Source organism: Phalacrocorax carbo, chromosome 3 (assembly GCF_963921805.1).
Source record: "Phalacrocorax carbo chromosome 3, bPhaCar2.1, whole genome shotgun sequence".
NCBI lineage: Eukaryota > Metazoa > Chordata > Aves > Suliformes > Phalacrocoracidae > Phalacrocorax > Phalacrocorax carbo.
Window position 1 is genome coordinate 29,875,866 of NC_087515.1, and position 23,007 is coordinate 29,898,872.

Consider the following 23,007-nt stretch of genomic DNA (forward strand, 5'->3'; position numbering starts at 1 on the left):
TTCTGCCAGCAACAGAGTGAAAAGCAGGTGCAGTAGTGACTCACGGTATTGACTGTCTCTGCTGCTTTCTGCACCACATGTGCCCTGCAGAAAGGACTAAGTTCATAGAAAAATACCCTCCTACATATGTTCAACTTGCTTATTACCCCAACATAACTTATTTCTGGACCTAAATGAGAAATGTGCAAATTATCCCAAAACGCTTCTGCCTTAAATGAGATATAAATGTAAATCCTAAAATTACTTCTGTAACAATAGACTTTCTTCCTCATGCTAGAAGTGGGAACATGCAAACTTCTTACAGGTGGGGTTTTTTTTACTAAACTTAACCTTTGGCCATTTTCCTTTCTCTCTCTCGTTATAGTGGCTGTGCTTTACTGTCATTTGAGCCACTGGCATCAGCTCAAGAGACCTCAAAAAGAGCAAGATCAGGTGAAAATAAGCAAGCAAGCAAATCCCAATGTAAATGTGCCTTAAACTGAGGCATGGCAGATTTTGCACACAGTTATAAGAAGGAAACTGGTCTGCTTCAACAAAAGAATGTGCAGCCTCACTTTTATGGGTCTGACAGTCTGTCTTTATTACTATAGCTCCTCTGTACAAAACCTTTAATTCAGTATCAATCCTCTGTGCAACTTTTGAAAACACTGCTTTGCTACTATCTTTGTATTTAAGGTGTTTTATGTGACTGCTGGAAGAATGCTTATTATAGGGTTGACAGTCTGGTTTAATAAGTGCTTTTTGAATAACTACTACATTCCATCCTGCATATCTGAAACTAGAAAAAGGATGATGGTATTGCATATCTCTGTATTCAGAGTATAGGTGTTTAGGTACAATATGGGTCCACTTGTATGTGGTCTGTCAAGCCCCAGCATTATTCTGGTTAAATACTACTTGAAGAATTTGAGTAGCAAGTACACATTTGACCAAACTGAAGGTTTTTTATCTGATACTTTAAAAGATTAGTTTTTCAAGCATTAAAGGTTCCTAAGAAAGGTAATTGATACTGTATACCCCATACCCAACTTTTTAAAATCATGAGGCTGTGAACATGAGCAGATTGCTGCTCCCAGGAATTCCCACTCACCCACTGTTTGCACACCTGAGGAGTCATGTCCTCCTTCTTCCAAACAATTTCTTGTATCTATGGGTACCTTTTCAGAAAGCAGTAAGGACTTCGCCTTCAGGGTCATGTTTTCATAGTAGTTGAGGCACTTCATAAGCAGCCTCAAGGGAAGATTTGATCCTCTCTATTAAATAGTGTTCATTATCAAATGATTATATCTATTTTGGAATAAAGGATAGTTCCACAGGAGAGTCTTTATTTGGAAAATACTTGTACCAAATCTTTTTCTTAACTATGGCTTTAAAATTAAGCCAAATATTAGTTGCATATAACCTGTTAACCTTAAAACGCAGAAAGACTGTATTGAACAAATGAGAGAGAAAGGGTTCGATTTAATACAGAAAGTAGTTGAATGTTAGGGTAATGCAGAAGAGCAGTGTGTCTTACTGTTAACATTTTCAGATGGTCTAATAAAAACTTGACACTAAAACACCCAGAGTTAAAGCTTAAGAGGAGACAAAAGTTTAATATTATCACAGTCCAGTAAAAACAAGTAAGTTGTCAAGGACTACAGAAAGTTTCTACACTTAGTTTTAAAAGTACAAAATACAATAAATACATGAGGCTCCTTGTAAAAAGAAGAATCTAAAACTACGTTGTCTGTTACAGCCCATAATATTTTGAATACATGGAATTCCTAAGATGCTACAGCATTTTTCAAAGTTATTGCTTAATGGATTGGTCACATGGTTGTCACTGTTCAGATGCACTTCAGTTTAGCTCAGCAAACATTCTGCTTCCAGCAATAGGCATTTGGGTGCCGTGCACATACTTTCTTTTAATTTCTCCCATCTGGAAAAAGCCTTGGGATAAATTTGGACAAAGCCAAGTTGTCTGTTTTATGATGATTCCTTCAATGGTAAATTGAAAAGATCCATGCATTTAACACAAAAACATGAAATTCTTTTCTGCCATGTTTGAAGAAATCAGAGTGGGTACTTGAAGATAACTGCTTGCTTAAACCAAAGGCAGCAGAATTTCATTTACTTGTAAGCATTATTTCATCTTGTAGAATGCCCTCATCCATTTGCTAATGTATGAATCCTTCATTTGTTTCCAAAGCACATTCTTCATAGCTTTCAAATTACATTGTCATTGAAATAAGTCTCATGATATTGGAACCAACACAAAATGAATTTTTTTTGTAAGTCATCCATGATTAGTACTTTGAGAGTCTTGTTTCTGTACTATTTCATGCCAAGCTTCTTTGTCTAGGTTTAATCCTTGGATACAGCTGAGGGTAAAACAGAAATGAGATTTAAAATTTAATTGCTTAAAAAAAGTAACCTTTTAAAGAAAAAAAAAAAAGGAACAAAACCCCTCTCTTTGGCACTACAATTCTAATGTAATCTCTAGTAGCAAAAGCATGGTTATAAAAAATACCCAGAGCACTAACAAATGTAACTTTAGCATTCTTAGGCAAGCTCAGAAAATACTAACCATGTCAGTACAAAAGGAAGGCATTCAACAGCACGTAATTCAGTACCTTCAGCTCTACCCAGATGGGTGGGCTAGGAAAAGCATGTGGCTTTGTAAGTCAAGAGACTTTTGTGTTCAGTGAACTATAGGATTTTTCCCTGTTTTATAAGTGGAAAGAGAGAGGTATTAGTGTCTGGTTTGCTTTCTCTCAATGCCTATCAACTTTTAGATCTCTATGGCTTTGGGCAAGCTGGGAACATCTGGCTGCATAAGGACTGTGGAACTGCAGGAGCTGTGCTTTAGTTAAATGATAGTGAGCGGCCAGTTAAACTCATTTAACCACCCAGCAGTAAACCAGTAGCTGCCACCCTGTGGCCCTAGAGCTGTGTACTAGTCACACATTCCAGCTGTGCACAGAAGTACAGAGACTGCCTCAGCTGCAGGGTAACAATGGATGGGACACAGCATGCAGCAGTGCTCAGATGCTTGGGAAGCTCTTGGCTTCCACTTGCAAAGGGCTTTAGGAACAACTACTCTTCTGCAGTGCATGGCTATTGGCATATAAAAATAGGAGGGTACACGTCATACAATTAGGAAAGGCAAATCCACCATGCGCTAAACAGCAATGCACGTCTGCATTACAACCTGGGTTTTTTTCAGCTAAATTATCCTTAAAGATGCCCCCTTCTGTCTTCAGCCAGGCTCTGGCCACCTTCTTTTTCAGAGTCAGCTAATGATTAAGAGAAGATCAACAGCTTCACCCACACAGTTTGTCTAAGCCTGCTATGATTTCACCACTAGCAGAAATGAAGTCAGTCAGTTACAGTAGCATAACATCTGATAGTGTTCAAAAATTGTTTGGTATTAAAGGATAATACTGTCAAAATACTGACGTATTTGCATTCAGTTTTAGAGCTCTCACACAGCTAGGGAGCTAGTGAGTCACTAAGAAGGGTAGAGTACTGATGCAAGTAATTTCACCCTTGTTTTTATTTAGTGCACCTAACTGCAAAAGGATAAAGCAGCTGTGATAAAAATACAACTTAAGAATGTATTGAACTACCAAACATTTTCCTCTGTGCTGAACATCTTAGCCTAGATTTCAGCTGCTATATCAGAAGTCTAGTAATGGCTTTTGAGAATAATCACAGAATACTTTGGTAGCAGTACTAGCATGACTGAGCAGACTCAAAAGTATAACAAATTAATACTGGGCTTGGGTAGTTTTCCCCAAAGGTTCTGTTTGGATTGTGTTGTGCTTAGAAGTATGAGTTGTGATCCCCAGTCTAAGCTATGTTGCCCTGTATTTTTATTACAGAAGCACAAATGCTCCTTGTGCTCTTACACACCTGTGCTCAGATTGAGTGCACAAGCTTATGAAGTAGCAGCACATGCACAGTTCATCCTGGGGCAGGAAAAAAAGAAAAGCTGCCATTTCTGACCTTTCTGTGCAGGGCTGATAGCTGCTTTTAATTTAGAAATGTTTACATTTGGAGAGGAAGAATCTGAGCAGAAGTACTATGTTAGGGATAATTTAGTATAGTTTCAGTACAGAAAAAGTACACTGTGGGCAGGCCTGACCTGAAAGTGAGAGAGATTAAAACTGATTTTGCTTTAGATATAGTCGCTCTACAAAATCTAACCAGTTTAAGAGTAAGGATTATCTGCATGAGGAATGAGGTTCAGCCTCTTTCAAGCATCACATATCAATCAGCTAAAATTTACAGCGGTTAATCTTTAGCATTGGCCGAACCTTGTATCTCCAGCAGCAGGGCAACTGGATATGTAGAAGAAAGTTTAATGGAATTTTTATACATGTGTCCATCTGCTATAGGATTCTAGCAACTCAGCCATGAGGAGAAATATGGGGACATAACTGAAAATATCTATTAGTTGTATACAGTTCTTTTTAATAAAAGGGGTAGTATAGAAGGTGATGGCTAAAAGAGAAGCCATTAGTTTAAGGCCTTTGACATATGGTTAAATATTGCTTAAAGAGCATACAAGAAAGAGATCTGTCTTTATTTGGCAAACTTATCTCTTTTTTCAACACTAGAAAAAGAGATAACAATAGAATTTTGCTGTGTTTGTCTTAACACTCAAGATGGTGAGACAAGGTTAGTATTAGAACCTGCCATGTGTAGCAGCGTGGTGATACATGTTCTTTTATGCACCCATTAACGTAGTCAGTGTTTAAGTAATCTAGGGTGTTAACCCACTCTGCCAAGGTGTTCAGCTCCTCAAATGAGTACATGGAGAATGTCAACTCCTTCCCCTTAACTTCTGAAATCACACCTAACCTAGATGTATATGAATAATGCTGTGTATACTCCACATAGTGAGGTGGGGGGTTTTGACTTTGGAAATATCAAGGACTCACCCCTAGCAGGTTGCGGGGAACATAGCCTTCCTTGTCATTCAGCCGTGCCCACCACCACTCAATTTCATCTTCATCTTCCCGGCGCAGGATTGTCATGCAGTCTCCCTCTTTCATCGAGAGCTCATCATCATTCTGAGCCTCATAATCCCAGAGTCCATAAATCACTCCTTTGTTCATGATCCCCATTTTCTCCTGGACTCCTGCAACATTAAAAAACACAGAGCAGCTCAGGACAAAAAAAAAAAAAGACAAGAGTTGGAAAAGTGCTGTACTCTTACTGGAGAGCAGTCCCAGGGGAAAAAACCCAAACCAACCAACCACAGCAACAAAAACCCAACCAAAAAACCCCACCAAAAAAATCCTCACCAAACACCACACAACAACCAACCTTGATTCCTATCACACTTAGCACCTGGCTGTCATCAGTCCTGAAACAAGTGGCATTGTGAAGTTAGCCCTTGCATACAGCAGACTCCTTCCTAACGTGTTCAAAAAATACAAGGTAAATGGGGAGAGGAGCACTGATTGATAAAAGGTTGTATTTTCATGCTAGTGTTCACGCTTTCTACACCTAAGTGATAAGCAAGAAACACTTGTTTATACTTAGTTCATCAGTAACTTCTTTCTGTCAAAGGGAGATAGCAATACTTGCTTATGTTGACCATCATTGTCATTTTGCTGCTTGAGGTGTCATCTGCCACCCATGTCGCTTTATTTCAGAACTGTAAAACAAGTTGCATCTCAGATCTGCTTCCTGCCAGCTGCTTTTGGTTAACTCAAACACTTACCTCAGCAGTTCTTAATTTCTGCCACTATTTTAGTTATTTTTTTTTAAACACTGACTTCAGAAACACAATTCTGTTAAATTGCTCTGGACCAAGGTGTTTTGGAGTACATGCATACACCTTGCAGATGTTACTTAGAACTTGCTCGTTCTACAGCTGTAGCCCAAGATGAAATAGTATTCTTTCTGCACACATTTCTCAGCTTCTAAGCAGCAAAGCAAAAAGGTATCAATCAACTGTTACACAAACTTCCTCTTAGGTAATTGTTCAATTTTAAAATCTGAATCCTGCTGGGTTTTTGTTTGGTTTTGGTATTGCTGGGGCAGAGTACATTGCACATCGTACTGCAAAACTTGTAATAGGCAAGAGGTGGAAAGGGAAGTGACAATATACCTATTGTATAGGATGTCTGCTGAAGGAAGCGTCTGCTCAAATCAAGTTCTTCATTTTTGCATACCAGCCTATCACGTAAAATTAAATTACTTCCACTGCATGCTTAGTTCTGCTCAGAGAAACTCTTCCCTTGCTTTGCATTTGGTATAATTAAAGGTTTAGCAAAAGCTGTGCACTGCACCCATGTAGAAGGTAAGACTGAGCACTGCACATCAAAGCAGACAAAGAGGAGATTCACACAGTGGACCTGGTCTTCTAATGAAGTGTTACCAGTCGCAGCAGGGTAGCAGCACAAACATGCTCTTAGAGACAGCACAGGCATTAAATCTTAAAGTTAAGAATTACATACTTAAGCAGCATCAGACTTGTCGTTTAATCAATGCTAAAGGACCAGTGGTTTTATTTAAACCTACTTGTTCTTGATGATATTCAGTATTGTGCATCACTTAAAATAGAAAGGGATTAAGTGAATCAATGAATTACACTAAGGTTTCTCACCTTTTAGATGAGTTTAGATGGCCAGATTTTAATGCAGTATCTGTTCTGGAAATAGACAGATACACATCCCCAAATTTCTTTTACAGCAAGAAACAGATTTAGCTAGTGAATTAATTTCTTACTGTAACTGTAGGCAACCAGGAACAGTCTTAGCAATAGGATTAATTCCTAATGGAACAAAATGGAAATTTGATAGCTGAACAGCCAACGTATCAAGAGATACCTTAGTTTCAGTAGTTCAGTTTGGGAAAACTGGCAATAAACCAAAGCCTTACACTCCTTTCAGGACCCATTGAAAAGTATCTCACAACACAAGAAAAAAAATCCCAAACCCAACAAAAAACAGACTATCAAGTAAGAACACCAGATGGTGGGTCCAAAAAAACTAACAAAAAGAATATGTTTCTTTATGGTATATATAATAAAGCCATGGATCTCCGTCCCACAGGATCTTGTGGGCTGTTTACCTGAATTTAAGAATTCAACAAATTCCTGAAAGAAATCTCTCGAGAGAAAGATTGGACAGGTATTATTTATAATGTAGTCCTACAATCTTCCTTGGCCATTTGCTGTTGATGACCACTGCTGGAGTCCGGATACAAAACTAAATGGGATTTTGTCTAGCCCATTCAACACTAGTTAAATAGGCTTCCTCCCTTCATAGGGAAAACTAGATATTTGGCACCAAGATATAGTTTTCAAGCTTAATGAGGACAGATGGACAGACTTCTGAAATAAACTGGCCGAGCACCTTATAGAAACTCAGATCTCACGTGTTCCACAAAAACCAGAAAGGCTGTATTACAGCTTTTTACACTGCATTACATTGCTATGTCTCTAACCTCTTACAGATCGATGACACTCTGGCTGGTAGGTGCCTAGGGGACAAGAACTACATACAAAACATACAGAAAACTAATTTAAAACCTCACTGACTAATACTCATCACACTCTAGAGGGAATTCATTCTCTCCGTTAAAAGACAAGTTTTCCTGTATTTTAATAAAATCCAAATTTAATGTGGGATTTCTTTTTAAATGCAGGAGAAGAAAAAGGCCAGAAAGAAAGTAAAATTCAGTCTGTACTAACCTCCATTAAGGAATAAACTTGGCAATAGCTTTCTTGGTTCTAAAGTGCACGTTAGGAAATACTCCTCATTTAAAGACACCAGGTAGCAGATACGAACTGCCTACTGAAATATCCATACCACTTTTGGTTTTATGTTTAAAAAAAAAAGGCAAACCCAAACTTATGTGGTAAAATTCACCTGATCATCGCCTCACACTAATGTATTTGTCAATGCACACACTTAACTCATTTCAAGGGTTTTCATGTAGGGAAACCTTTTGTTACTCAGATCTTCTCTATTGGTTGAATATTATCAAGTTAGTCTCAATGGACCTCATTCTGTGACAAGAAGCTGGCTAAAACCTCTTTCTTTCCAAAAGGCATGGGCACACAACGTAAGTGTGCAACATAACCATTCCTCATCCAACAACATACCAAAAAGTGCCAGGTGAGTCGCTAGCTGAGTTCTGGAGTGCGCTGTCATCACTTACCGTATAAGAACTGGGAGCACTGTGTGTAGCCTTCCTCCATTTCCTCACATTTGTCTGCAGCTGTCTGCATGTCACTGTAGGTCATTGCAAATACAGCTGCACCTGACTCCACCAGGAACTTGCACACCTGCACATTGTTGCAAGATGCTGCACAGTGTAATGGGGTCCTGCAAGCAAAGAAGAAAAAGAGGACACTGCCCCAAGCCTTTTGTAAATAAGCTCCCTAGCTACCTGCGAGAAGGATTTGTAACCCATTATTAGTTACAAGCCTAGTTTGTAGGTTGTGGTTTCCTGCTTTATTTTCTTTTTAAGTTGTCCAAGTATTGGACAAAGAACCGATTCTTGCAGGGCCAAATACTGCCCAGAGCATGTGTAAGCTAAAGGCTATCTCACAGAGAAGACACTGGGAATTTCAGATTTCAGCAGATGGCTCATAATGCATAAGCTGTTTTCAAGATCTCAGAGAAACAGAGCAATTTCCTGACAACTGTGCCCACCCTACTGGGCCTCAGATACACCTTTTTTCATATAGGGAATATTAGTATAATTTGCCTATTTTCTCCTCTGCGCATTCTCATATGATGCCCATATATATGATTCTCATATGATAACTGCTGTTGCTCTACTGTGGAAAAGTCATTGCCAGCTCTTTAGGAGCGAACTGAGGGATCTTGCAATAGGCCTGTAGCAGCCCCCAAACTGCAGCTCTCTTGTTGAGAGCACCTGTAAGGTACCACTTAAAGAACACCTTACCATCCATCACTATCTGCAGCATTCACGTTCACACCAAATTGCACCAGGAACTTCACAATTTCTGTGTGTCCAGCACAGACAGCATTGTGCAGTGCAGTAATCCCTTCATCATTGGGCATGCTAGGATCTTCAACCTATTCAGCCAGAAAAGGAGCCATTCACATTCCGGTTAGAATCTCTACAATAAACATCTCTTCACATATAAAAAATGATTTTGAGCCATATTTCTATGAAGGACATGAGCAACAGGCAGAACAACTACAGCAATAACCAATCTCACAAGACTCACATATAAGCTTGTAGCCTCCTTTTAATAGCGAGAACTTAAAGCCATTCAGAGAAATAGCATCTTGATAACTTAGTAAAAGCATTTATAACAAATTTCTGCTATTTGCCTATTTAACTGTAAGAAAATTCATGTGGATTTTGCTTATCAAATTATCTGATAACATGCCAGACGGGATGAAACACTACATAAGAAATCAGGAAAGAGCTGTCCTGCAAATTTACGGCCTTGATGCTAAGTATCCAGCGCTTAGATTTAAGACTGACCTCTAAGCAGCCATGTCCTCTTAGACCTTATCTCCCCAAGGGTAGATCTACGTTGTGTACTATTATTTTAGCTTCCCCAGTCCAGAAAAGTTGCAACTTCCCAATTTGAACCAGGATTGGTATTCCTTCTCTTACAAGTTACCATTTGTACCTCATAAATTATTCTCTGCACAAGGTCAAACTCCCCCTCCAAAGATGAATCCAGAAGCAATGCGAGGGGATTGAATTTCACTCTCATTCCATGCCCAATTCTCTCAGAGCCAGTTTTACGCAAGTTTGTCCTCTTCCCCTGTGAAGTTACAGGCACAAGTTACAGGCATTTTTTTCTTGGCAAGAACAAAACACAGAATTGCTTATTTGGGAATGACAGCAGAAGTGACCAATTAAGGCAGTATTTAATATGAAATTTAGACTATTTTCTACCAATTCCCCAACACGTTATGAATATAGTAGGTTAGGCATGTTATGAAATATATCTGCCTTCATCTCTAGAAGTTCACTATTCTACGCAAATACAGAAGTCACTTTGATCAAACACATGAAAATCATAAAACTCCCAAATCCCTAAAGATCGGGGGGGGGGGGGGGGGGGGGGGGCGGGGGGGGAATTTTTTGTATGCAGACCATTTCAGCAGTAGTTCTCAAAGCTGTTACACAAACTAAGAGCCTTAAAAGACTCCAGGAGGTATGCTACTTTTTAAGCACTGATGCTAAATTCCTAGCATTTCCTTAGGTTTAGCAGAGTTTAACAGGAACAGAAATAGTTACAGAAAATAGTTCTGGAAAGAACACAGAACCAAGTGTAGAAAATGCTTTAGATGCTCCCAGTGATGCGGGAAACCAAGAATTTCTATAGCTGAGTCTGTACTCTTTCCTTCAGAGAATATGCACACATGAGCTCAGCGCTCTCCCCAGCTGGCTGTGCAGCAGCAATAAACACTATTCATAAGGGTATGTAAATTTCTGACAGATGTCCAGGCAAAGATGAATAGAAATGACTCGTGTTTTGCAAGAGCAAACATGTGAAGATAAAGATATACAAGAAGAGATTCCCAGAAGATACTCTTTTGCCTTTTGAGTTATACATAATCTCAAAAAGTACAGGCTTTTTAAAGAAAGAGCTTGTCAGCACAACCCAAGTTTTAAATATCAAATCAAGAAGTTGGGCCGGTTTCTTCTCGCCATCACAGAATTGTTACAAAACCAACCAGAAACGAGCGCTTACAAGTTAGGAAACCCTACCACTCAAGCTGCCTTGTAAGAGGGAGCAAGGACAAAAGTCTTAAAAGCATGAAAATGTGCAGTGACTATTCCATGAAGGCGGCTAAAAAGCATATTTAAAGCTTTTAACTCCTCTGCACTGAAATGATGGGGGGGGGGGGGGGGGGGGGGAGAACAAAACACGAACACCAACACTTTCATGTATCAAGTTATTAAAATTCCATTCACGACAGGTTTTAAAAGAGACTCTCTGAGGAACTGAAAGCAGTAAGCATTTCTGGTCTATAACAGTGAGATAAGACCGTACCCCACAGAGAGGTAACTTCCAAAATAAACAAGATGGTAAAATGCTGCCTCCCCTTAGCCCAAAGAGACTCCATTTTGATGCAACTTGAGAACTGACTGATGTTAAATCAGGTTCCAAAGAAAAATTCAGAAAACATTTCACTAGAGGAAGTGCAAGCAGTTGGTGTGTACAAATGAGTTTTTAAAGCAGAAACTGAAGAAGTCTGTTTCTCCGTGTTTTTCAAGCAGGGAACTTTCAGATAAACAAACCCAATCCAGGATTAAGATAATTAGTTTTCATCTCATATCAGCAATAGTGGGAAATGCTTGTAAAAAAAGATAATTTTCATTTCTCTCAAGAAGGAAGTACATTTTGGATGTAGTACGCAGACTTCTATAAGGAATGTTCTTTACAGCCCAGGAGAGTTTTACTATTTATGTATCAAATTTCATTTGAAACTTTTCATCATGTCATTAATTCTAGAGACAACAGAGACTCTTCATTACTGCCATTCACTCTGGAGTAAGAGCATCACACAAATAGAACAGATAGCCACAGAGAGACTTCTAGCCTATTCGGCATGACTGTTCTCCCACATCTGCATAAGCTCTACAATAAAATGCACAGGATTTATGGCAGAGCTTGAGATGACTTATTGGCAGGCCACCCAAGTTGTAGGCTAACTAATACTTACAGGAGGCAAGGAAAACTGTCCAGTAACTTCAGGAGGCCTCATATTGAGTGAGTCCTCTCCCAAACTCTCTGGTTCCCCTGATGGATAGGGAGGTGGTGGGTACGGAGGATATTCTTCCATATATACCTCCAGTGGCAGTGAAGCTTCTAGGCTTGGTTCTTCCATTTTTGGCTGCGTGGGTTCATCACCATCTGATATTCCCTCAGGTACAGTGTCCAAAGCTACAGACGAAAGAACAGCTTCACTCTGATCTGCTGGTGTGTTTTCTGCTTCCTCAGCAATAGCCGGTTCTGGCATAGAAGCAGCTGTTTCTTTTTCCAATTCTACACTTAGATAAGGATTTGGGATTTCTGCTGGGCTTTCAGGACTGGCAGCTGATGCAGTCTGTTTGGAGGGATGTGATGGAGCTGAGATAGTCTCCATTGCAGCCAGAGTGGTCCTCTGATACAACAGCTTCTGAATATTGGGGCCATTAGGTCCTTCTGGCTCAGTAATGGAGCTACGTTTCTTCAGTGGTCTGGGTGCATTAGACAACTTTTTCCGTAGTGCTTCCAAATCAGCATCACTCTGGTTGCGGTATGGATTGGATAAGAAAGGCAGCAATTTGGTTGGGCTAAGAGGACGGGGTATTCGCTCTGTTTCGTGATTCTCATGAGCGGAGGCTGTTGTTTCCATCTCAGGCTCTGGACTGCCTGGCTTGCCTTGGAGGTTCGAGTAGACATTCTCTGTCTGCGGCAGCTGATTCTGTACACCAGCTCCTGCCATCACAGGCTTGCCATACACTGCGAAACAGTGCAGAGAGGGGTGTTGAAAAAACAAGGGTGAATATTTGACCAACAAACCTAAGAACAACACAAAACCTGATTCACCTACCTAGGGCAAAGAAGCAGAATATTACGATCAACGAAACAGAATTAACCTGGTAACCAGGTTTACTGTGATTAGTTATTTTGCAAATACAAGACACACATTCTGCACTTTTTGTTAATGCTGATATACAACATGCCAGATCCACCTAAGATCCTTACAGTTACACTAACCTCCTTAATTTCCCTGAGGAACAGCTTTGTACCCACAGACCAGGTGGAAGCATATTTATGAAGACAGTAGATATGCTTACCGCTTGGGAAGTGTGGTCCTCTGGTCTGTGCCCTTGTCAAAGCACTCTGCACTGCCTGTTGGAAGTTCTTCCCAGGAGTCTGCTGCTGAGTGTACATGCTATAAATTGAACTTGTGGCCACAGTTTGAGGCTTTCGAAATGGCGGGAGTGAAGTCTCTTTGGACGGCTGGGGGGTAAAAGGTCTCACAGCTGCTGCTGGGGGACTCTCCTGTTTGGAGGAGGGAAGAATTTGGTCCTGGCTTGAGGAAGGACCTGCAGGAGGTACAGAAATCCTTTGCTGTATCTGCTGAGAAGGATGTGAAGGCTGCTGTGCCACTGGCTTTTGTTTGTTCCCCATGGTTACAATAGCCAAAGGCAGCTTCTGCAGGTTTCCATCCAGCTTAGTATCAGAAGACTGCAGATGACTGGCTTGACCAAAGTAAGGCAAGTTTATCTGTTTTGGTTTAGTGGGGACAGGTGGTGGTACTTTTGTCACATTTTTATTGGCTGTCTGAAAGACAAATAGAAGTTAATTAAAGATTTAAACAGCAAAACATGTTTTAGAAGTTATACCGTGAAGGGCCAGAGATCCCCAAAGAACACCACAGTATCTAGGATTTCTATTGTTGCTTCAACACTGTTTACAACATCATTGGAAACACAAAGAAACTTCTTGAAACATTTTATCATTGTAGCTGTTTATACTTTGAACCCATTCCCTTTAATTCTTTCTGCAGCAGCTATGTTTAAAACATCAAGCAATGGCAGGGCACAGTAATTTCGCTAGAGATAGCAGAGGCAGTTAGTAGCATCCATAGGCAAGAAGCTGGTTTTCCAATGGAGCACTTGTCATCCCCAGTTCTTCTATGTTACTTCACCCATACCTGATCAAATCATGCCCTTGTGCCAAGATTTAGGTGGGAAGTCTTGCTGCAATCAAACATCTGAAGTACACTGCTGCATTAAACAGTGAAATAAGTGTGTAAATGATTTAAAAAATCCCCGTGCAAATGCCTCTGCGCATATAATCTTTGGGGTAAAAAAAAAAAATACGCGTACACACCAGTGCAGGTAACAGCTATTTTTTACTTATTCAGTCAAAATGTAGATTTTCACCGCACTGCCTGTAGGGAACGATTTTGAGTTACCAACTACCACTAAAAGCCTAAGAGACTTTTTCCTTTAGAAGCAGTCTTTTAAAAGAAGACCTAGGTACTTTTCAAAGAGCCTCCTGACAGCAATGTTTGCAAAGCTGTGTAGTAATCCCTGCCAGATGGCATGTAGTAATTTGAGTTTCCTGCATACCTGTGCTTCTCGGAGGAGATCTTCACTGCTCTGGTTCTTTCTCAATGTGCCCAGTCCAGCGGACTGGTCCACAGAATCAAACATTGAGAATGGACGCACTTTCTTTTCTTTGTCTCGTAAAAAAGTTTCTCCTTCAGCTGTTGAGAGAGGATGACTTTTAAAAGGGACAACAGAATTGTAGGAATAAGAGTCCTGTTCTGTGCAATATTAAAGACAGTGTATGCAAGGGATGCTTCTTGTACCCATTCTACCCCTGCACTAAGGGCCCGACGGCCTGCCAAATGCTCTATCTTGCAAATTGAACAGGAGCATGTATGAAGACATTAGTACCTACCAGCTGAAACAACTTTTTTAAAAAAAAAAATCCCTGCAACACCATACTAAAGCTTATATGGCCATAATATTTGGGGTTTTTTGTGCTCTCAAATGAATTCTATGTATTTACTGAAGCATTTAGAAGAGAGAGATATCATTAACTAGATTCTGAATATTTTAAGATTAGCCGAGCATGTAAGAACATACCTTGTCCTTCAATAGTCACAAGTCCTTTTCCTGAAGTCAAAGCTGATCCTTGACTAATGTGATTGTCTGTGTTTGAGCTACTCCAGTCAGTGGCAGATGGGGAAGGTTTTGCACTGGGGGCCACTGAACCTAGGAGAGAATAAGTGGAACAGATTAAGCTAAAATAATGTTTTTATTGACTTATTTATTACAGCTGGGTTTTTTGTAAGAGTCAGGTCTAGACAGTGTACAAGTATCATATACAGGTTAACTGCTATAACTCCTATCACTTCAGATTTTTGCTCATTTGTTTTAAAAGAGAAAGTAAAACCAAGCTCAGAAACAACTATCAAAGCAGCAGCAAAACTATTTGTCCTAGCACATGCCTGCACTTAGAGCATTCAGACAAGAAACATCTCCAGACTGCCTTCTCTCCAGTTAGTAAGAAACTTCCCTTGGACATTTACAGTAAGTTAAGTGACAGAATGGTAAGCAGGGATGAGAAAGATATGTTGTGCAAAGAAAAACATGATGCTTTAAAGCATAAATATATCCTGCCAGTGATACCCAAAACAGAAGAAAAATCTGTACATTCAACGTGCATATAGGCACACTGCATTAAGGCTGATGTCTACATTCATGGCATATACATGCGGTCTGCTTCAAAAAAAAATAAGAAAATGCTTGCAACTTGCTACTAAATATTTCACCAAATGCTCTCTACTAAATTCTAAGTGATATTAAATTCAAATAGTAATGATAAGGAGCAGGAGAAAAGTTTCATTCTGACAAAGTGTCAGATGCTATCTCTCTAGGAAAGCAGTTGTTTTCCCAAAAGCTAAAAAATTAAGGAGTGATGTTTTAGCTCAACTAGCACACCACCACACATTCATATAGCAAAATTGAAAATTTCATGTGGACTAGAGCTAAAATTCCACTCAAGCGGTTTTAGGATCTACAAACCGGATAAAACAGAACAGTTCCCCATTCTCCAGTACAGCAAGAGACAATTGGACTGGTTTTGTGTCCTGGCTACTTTAATAATATCTGCCAGAACTGGAGATAGAGGGAGGGAGATAAAAGATAACAGAACTAATCTACAACCTCAGCCTCCATCTTCTGCTTTTGGGAAGATCAGAGTTTCTCTTATCTCCCAGCTAAGTGAGTCCTCTCCTCCCAAGATAGCACAGAAGAGATACTTGTAACTCTCCAGTTTTTCCAGACTTCAACTGTCACAGAGCTGAAACTGTATCCCGTAGGAGAAAGCCACAGAGAAAAGCCAGGCAAATCTCCATTAACACTACAAGCAGGAGAGACCAAGCCTCATGCCAAGTGTTGGATTTATGCCTCTCCATATTCCTACACCATCAACATGTCAGCAAGTTTATTGCTATTTCTGTGCTACAATCAACTGCCTCCTTTATAATATTTCTTGTGATGTTGGTTAATCCTTTCTATGTGTCATTTCCAAAATGCAGGATCAGAAAACTTGGCTTTGCTACTTTTTAAGTCCAGGTGCATGGTTGCCACTATGTATGTCCTAAAGCTGCCTCTAGAAACATAAAGACTGCTGTATAGTTTTTAGGAGTATTTTAATATAAATAAACAAATTACTAGCTTACAGAAAAATCCTCCTATGTTCTACGCTGTATAACAACCCAAATTGCTCACTAAGAGGATTACTTAATTTATAACACATTGAATCATATAACCTCAGTCCTTATAAAAATATATTCACTAAGGCAGGAAAATTGCAAGACTGACATCTCAAATAATACTTTGCTTAAAAAAAAAAAGGCAGAAAAGAGACAGAACTGTTAGATAAGAAAGCAAAACATTTCTAGAAAGAAATATTAATTGTAAGCTATTACCTGCAGGAGCTTTAGCTTGTGAACTACTCCCAGCTCTCATGTTGGGCAGAGTTTGTGTTTTCAGTGGACCATCAGGTACCTGCAAAGCTTGTGTCCCATCCGAAAAAGCTGGTTTCACCAAAAGTTCAGGTCTGGAAGCAATACGTGGCATAGTAGAGGACTGGATATAAGGACCTACTGCTGCTACTCGACTTGGAGCAGAAGCCACTGGCTGGGGTAAATTCCCATCTGAAGAAACCTTTTGGGGGTGGGGGGGGAAGGAAATTTAAAGAATGTTATGCTGCAGTATCCATCCATCAGAGTTTGGAATAGAACTCAAAAGATAAACCAAGTAGAAAATGATACCCCAATATTAAAAAGTTTTTTTTAAAAAAGCTTTAAGCAATATAAACATAAGGTACTAATAGAAAAAAAAAATCCACATCAGCATAAGAAGAGTTCCTGTCCGTAAACAATAAGTAGGTTAACACCAATGTACCAAGAAAAGTACTTTAATAATACAAGCCTTCTACCAGGTATGGATAAAAACAAGCCTAGCACCTGAACAGCCTTCCCTACAAGCAAGTTTTTAACTTCAGACTGTATGGGCCACAAATGAGACTAATTTTTGTGTTATTAAATATCCCATACTTACAGGTACATTCTCTTTCTGTTGCAAAGCTGCCTTTTTCTTCCACAGGCGCTCTCGCAGCTCATTAACACGCTTATCCATGACTGCCACCTCTGAGTTGCGCTTGTTCAAACACTCCCTCTGTTGCTGCAGCTTGGCATTCTGCTCCTGGTTCAGTTTGTTCCTCAACTGAATAAATTCACAAAGCAGGGCAGGGGGGTGGGGAGGATGGGAAAAACAACAAAAATCAAAACAAATTAACTTTCAGGATGGGAGACAGGAAACAGTTACAAAGAGAAAAGCCTTCTAAAAAGTCAAGTCATGCTGGCAAACTCAGATTATTTTCTCTGGAGAAAATATTGGTTAGTCTCCAAATTTTGCAGAGAGGAGAGGTGTATACACTGGGAGTTCCTTCCCCTGTCTGCCTTGAACCCAGTAAAACTAACCCTCCATCCTCAGCATGCAGGCAGCCTCGCAGCTCTGTCAGAAACAGGAGCAATGGGATTTCTTTCAGACAAGGTAAGAAACAATCCAACCAACTTTTTAGCCCTTCGTTGTGGGTCACGAGCTGGCTTTCCATTACCTGCAGCTCCTTGTACAGGCGGTCAAGCTCAGCTACAGCTGACTGGTTGTCGTGGTAACCATCAATTCGGCCATTCTTCAGCATCTCCAGTTGCCTGGTGAGTTCCTCTACCTTTGACACCGCCAGCACCAGCTCGCGCTGCTTTTGCTGGAACAGGCTGTTCATCTGTTCAATCTCCTCCACTGGAGAGGACGAGAGAGCACAATAGCTGCCCTGAGAAACAGGCAAGCGTAGGCTGCTTCCAAGGCAGCAGTTAAGGGGACAGAGAGCGCCCTGCCGGCCTCTGGAGCACTGCTGCACAGAGGCTGCAGCCAGCTGCTGCAAACTCATGGTCCCTGTCAAACCAGCTCTTCCTTGAAGCATTTGTAAAAGCAAACACACTAGCAAGATTATGTAAATTCGGTCTACTTAGGGCACTGATGGGGAGGGAAGAACAACATTTTTTTACTTTCTGAAGTATGGAAAATAAACAAAACCACATTACCACAGGCTGAATTTCAACTGTAGAAGCCTAAATTCACTTAATGCTGAATTCTGCAGGAAGACGCTTACTCAACCACACAGAATATTTATGGTATTTAAAACTCTGAATCTAGGTCATAGGAACTCAGTGACTAAACACATGAGCTGTTATATTAAACAAAGACTCAGAGAGCCTTTTAGAGTCGTCTACAAACAGCTATCATCAGCTGCTCCCTCTGCCAAAACTGCTGCATTATAGAACGAAGTTTAAGGAATTGGTTGTTCAAGCGAAGTACCAAGATCAAACCTACTGGGAAGGGTGCAGGAACACAGATGCAAATGCTCCTAGATCTTGTATTACTCCACCATCCTTCTGTTCCTTTAAACTGATGTTTATTCTGTGCAACAGAACCCAAACAGAAAATGCATTCTCCCCAAAGGAAAACACTTTTGCTTCATCTGTAAAGCACAATGCTTCCTAATAAATATATTTATATTTTACCTTAAATAGCAATATATTTTCATTTGAGTCCAGCTAGAAATTACAAGTTCTATATAATATGTATAGGAGAATGAAAAGGTAGGCAGAAGAACGTGCATTGATATGAAGTCTGAAATCACAGAATGGTAGGGATTGGAAGGGACCTCTGGAGATCATCTCGTCTAACTCCCCTGCTTGAGCAGGGACACCTAGAGCAGGGGGCACAGGAACACATTCAGGCGGGTTTTGAATGTCTCCAGGGAAGGAGACTGAACAACCTCTCTGGGCAGCCTGTTCCACTGCTCTGTTGCCTTCACAGTAAAGAAGTTTTTTCTCATATTGAGATGGAACTTCCTATGTTCCAGCTTGTGCCCATTGTCCTTTGTCCTGGCATTGGGCACTATTGAAAAGAATCTAGCCCATTGCCCTGACACCCACCGTTCAGATATTTTTAAGAATTTATGAGATCCCCCCTCAGTCTTCTCCAGGCTGAACAAACCCAGGTCTCTCACCCTTTCCTCATAAGGGAGATGCTCCAGTCCCCTGATCAGCTTTGTAGCTCTCCGCTGGACTTGCTCAAGCGGTTCCCTGTCCTTCTTAAACTGGGCAGCCCAAAACTGGACAGAGTTCTCCAAATGTGGTCTCACTAGGGCAGAGTAGAGGGGGAAGATAATCTCCCTCAACCTGCTGGCCATGCTACTTTTAATGCACCCCAGGATACCATTGGCCTTCTTGGTGAAAAGGGCACAGTGCTGGCTCATGATCAACCTGCTGTCCACCAGCACAAATATTTAATGTTTCATCAACATGCTGAACTGCAGGCACCCAACTAGTACTGTAGCAAGCTAGACACTAGTTGGATATCTAATGAAAAAGATTACATTTTTCAGCCATTTTGGCCATTAAGTTACCTCTTGCATAAGAGGCAACATGGGTATCAGGCCAAGCTTTCTTATAGGCCAAGGAAATAACACACTAAATGTGTGGGGAATTGACATCAAGGATGGAAAAAATTACTGTGGCACACAAAGATATTCAAGTAAGGAAAAAACCTACACTGTAATTAGAGAGTAAGCGTGCTAGGCTCAAAACACAGGGTGCCCTTTTGTGATATTTTAAGATAGAGTACACAGGGTGCCCTTTTGTGATATTTTAAGATAGAGTAAGAAAAAATATTTTGTTCTAGGTGATTCAGGAGTTTCTTGGTAAATACAAGATGTGAAATTGTTAATCTTAACATTTCCTGGGATGCTGTAAATACCTCCTCTGAATCACTGATATCACCAGAAATTTTAGAGTTCCATGAACCACACTTCATGAAAAAAAATCACAGGCTACTTTTCCCAAGCAGCAACTCACCTAATTTCCCATTACTGAGTCTTTTTTGCTCCACATGGCCTTTCAGCGCTCTCACTTTCTTAAGTTTGGCTTCCTGATTCTCAGCAATTTCCTTCAATCTCTTCAGTTTTTCCTGTTCAGCAGCTTGCTGTTGCTGTCGTTGATCTTGCTGTTTCAGGAATTTCAAGCGCTGTTCCTGCCATCAAGACAAGGCATTATTTATTATTTTTTTTTAAATTAACTTCTGGTAAGGTACTGACAGAAACAGTCTCAAAACTTAAAAACAATTGCCACAGCAGCACAGATCTGCTTTATCCCAGTATCCTGGCTTTGCAGAGCATTAAGGGAAGTCTGAGAGAACAGAGCAAACACATACCAATTCTGTCCCAATAAAATCCTCCAGGTACAACCACTCTGTAGTAGAAGAATCTACTGAAACAGAGGTGGTATCCTGTCTGACAGCCCTTGTTAAATTTGTCTTCCCTGAAATTGCTCAAACCCCTTTGAAGTCTAAAAAAAATTTAAGCATTCATGTTCCATGACATTTGCCAGTTTCATTTAATCCCTACTCGGCTCTTGAGTTGCAAGAGCTAATGATTATTTCCTCTCTACCTTCTTCACACTGCTTGTACTTTACAGATCTCTACCATATGTCACATTTTGAATGACTAAGTCATGCTGAAGAATATTCAACATTCATTATACAGAAGGTATTCCATAAATTATTGACGATTTTGATCACTCTTTGTACTTTTAGTAGTTCTGCTAGAACCTCCTTGAGGTGGGGGATCGCTGCACACCAAAGCTCTGAAAAGTTATTGTTTCCCGGTAATGTTCACTGCTATCACAACACAGGATGATTCAATACACAGGAAAACTTTCAGTGACCCGGTCCCCGTTTATACAACGGACATCATCGCAGGGGAGAGGATCCTTTTGCCTCTCCACAGTGTAACAGTAAAATGGTACACTATCAGTTTATATATACAGATGTCTACCGTTTAGAGCTAAGAGAAACCACTAGATCACCTGTAGAGACTTCCTTTAAATCACTCACCATTACACATGGTTTCCAATTCTGGAGATGATAGGTTTTTCCAGTGGTAGGAGAACTACTAAGACTTTCCCAAGCACCCACTAACAGTCAAGACTACCACTGCTTACGAACATTAGAACTCAACACTTTCTAAAACCAAAAAAGAACCAACCAAAAAAGTCACCAGTTATATTTAGGAACAGGGATTCTTGTGCACTCTGAATAGAAAAGGAAGAGCAAAAAGTGAGCTTGCCTTCCAGAGAGAACCTGGCAGCACCTACAGTGTATGCACTAGTTTAGAGTCAATCCCACACAGGAAAATGTCAAAAAACAACCCCTGTCTAAGAAGGAAGTGCCTTTTTTCCCCCCATAGAATCTATTTTTAATATTGCAACTGATTTCAGAAGGCAGGAAAGAGGCAATGGAAAGCCTCCCTTTGAAAGGGCGTCTAAGAAAGCAAGTTGGTTCCAGAGAGGCACATTAAATGAAAAATTCTCGTGGTGGGCCGCCTATAAGGCTACTCTTCTTCAAACCACAGGCAGCAGACACCTACCTGATAGGTAGCTGTCCAGACTCAAACTCATAATTATTTTTTTTTAAAAAAATCTGACAGGACTCCCTTTCCAGTAAATATATATAAAGTTCCTATTTCTCATTTCATACATATATATAGTGACTGCAGTGTTATTTATAAGACCAAGGTTTATTACCATCACCTGTGAGTGAAACAGACAAAAGTTACGAAAGTTTAGGCTTCTCTTATATTTAAGACATCTCAGCTGGAACTGAGGTCAATGTTCTACCTTGGCAAATTAATCAGAACAGAATAGGTATTAACTGTGTTGCTGAACTTCAAGTGAAAACTCTAATCACTTGGTTGGTGCAACTATAAATGTAAGAAATCAGTCGATGATCTTCATACCAGTTATTACCACAAAACAGAGATAAAGTTGTATTTGTTGTTTTGACAGGCCATAACATCATTCTGCAGGTGCTGCGGAACCATTAGAAAGCCATAGTTTTAAGCACTTCCCTGAGATACAGTTACTGAGAGCCAAGGAAACCAAACAAGATGTTAAACATACAGCAGGGGGAGGGAAAACCCAGCTGATCTCAAAAGGAGAGAGGGAGACAGGGCTTCTGACAGAGGAAGAGTAGCAAGACAAGAGCCCCAGAGCAGCCTTCTTCCCCTGTAAAACACATTCTGGAAGGCACGGGAACTCATCCACCCAGACAGCCAAGCGCTCTTCAGGATGGCTTGCATTTAACGATGCCAAAAGCAGCATTTACCATGGTATTTTCAAGAGTAGTGTGTAACAACCACCCTTAAATCGAATATGAAATCCATGCCACCATTCTGCAGATGCATTCAGGGATTTTTTTTCTCCTAAATGAGTCAGGAACACCTTGTGTGCCTTCATTAGCTTTTCTGTTATCATTCAACAAGAATTTTATAAATCACTCTCCTAGTTACTTTTATCACATACATGCCATCTTTTTCAGACAGCTGCCCCAGGAAACCAGGCACATTGAATCCTATCAGGAGAAAGCAAGATATCATTACAGGACAGTATTATATCCAGAGACAAAAGTGCTGTTCAGTGATCAAACCAGTGAATGGCTGGTCACCACATGGAGCACAAATAAGGCTGGCAGAGTCACCAGGATGAATGATAATATATTAATGTTATATGATTTATTTTTTTGGTAAGCTATATGGTCACTTGTATCACTGACATTATTTTAATGTTTTACTACTGGATATTTGCACAGGTTGACTTTCAGATTTAAAAAAGGGAGCCAAATAAACAGAGGGCTCCCTTTCTAAGAGGCAAAAAAAAAAACCCAACCCCAAATCCCTAACTCTCCCTCCATCTCATGTGACTCTTACTACCTTTGTACCCAGTTGTAAACAATCTCATTCCAAACTCACCTTGTTAGCCAGCATTTGCTGTTGAGCCTCAATTTGCTGCTGCTGGCGTGATGCCATTTCCTGAAGTTCTGCCAGTGTCATATCCATCCTTGGAGCACTGACCTGTCAAAGAAAATCCA

The 23,007-nt window shown here is 40.3% G+C and overlaps 2 protein-coding genes across 4 annotated transcripts in view; one reads left to right on the forward strand and one right to left on the reverse strand.

Annotated features, from left to right (window-relative positions):
* CAPN2 (calpain 2) overlaps window positions 1-5,182 on the forward strand; it is a 33,714-nt gene extending 28,532 nt beyond the window's left edge. For both annotated transcript variants that reach the window (XM_064446334.1, XM_064446333.1), the window contains one exon: window positions 365-5,182. In XM_064446334.1, coding sequence (XP_064302404.1) covers window positions 365-388 — 24 coding nt within the window. In that variant the 3' untranslated portion in view covers window positions 389-5,182. The remainder of the gene's footprint in view (window positions 1-364) is intronic.
* TP53BP2 (tumor protein p53 binding protein 2) overlaps window positions 1,569-23,007 on the reverse strand; it is a 48,805-nt gene continuing 27,366 nt past the window's right edge. For both annotated transcript variants that reach the window (XM_064446331.1, XM_064446332.1), the window contains exons 5-18: window positions 22,889-22,990; window positions 19,941-20,115; window positions 17,639-17,820; window positions 17,080-17,244; window positions 16,446-16,683; window positions 14,596-14,724; window positions 14,074-14,210; window positions 12,790-13,279; window positions 11,670-12,451; window positions 9,620-9,757; window positions 8,917-9,050; window positions 8,164-8,330; window positions 4,929-5,128; window positions 1,569-2,363 (exon numbers count right to left, since the gene is read on the reverse strand). In XM_064446331.1, coding sequence (XP_064302401.1) covers window positions 2,322-2,363; window positions 4,929-5,128; window positions 8,164-8,330; window positions 8,917-9,050; window positions 9,620-9,757; window positions 11,670-12,451; window positions 12,790-13,279; window positions 14,074-14,210; window positions 14,596-14,724; window positions 16,446-16,683; window positions 17,080-17,244; window positions 17,639-17,820; window positions 19,941-20,115; window positions 22,889-22,990 — 3,081 coding nt within the window. In that variant the 3' untranslated portion in view covers window positions 1,569-2,321. The remainder of the gene's footprint in view (window positions 2,364-4,928; window positions 5,129-8,163; window positions 8,331-8,916; window positions 9,051-9,619; window positions 9,758-11,669; window positions 12,452-12,789; window positions 13,280-14,073; window positions 14,211-14,595; window positions 14,725-16,445; window positions 16,684-17,079; window positions 17,245-17,638; window positions 17,821-19,940; window positions 20,116-22,888; window positions 22,991-23,007) is intronic.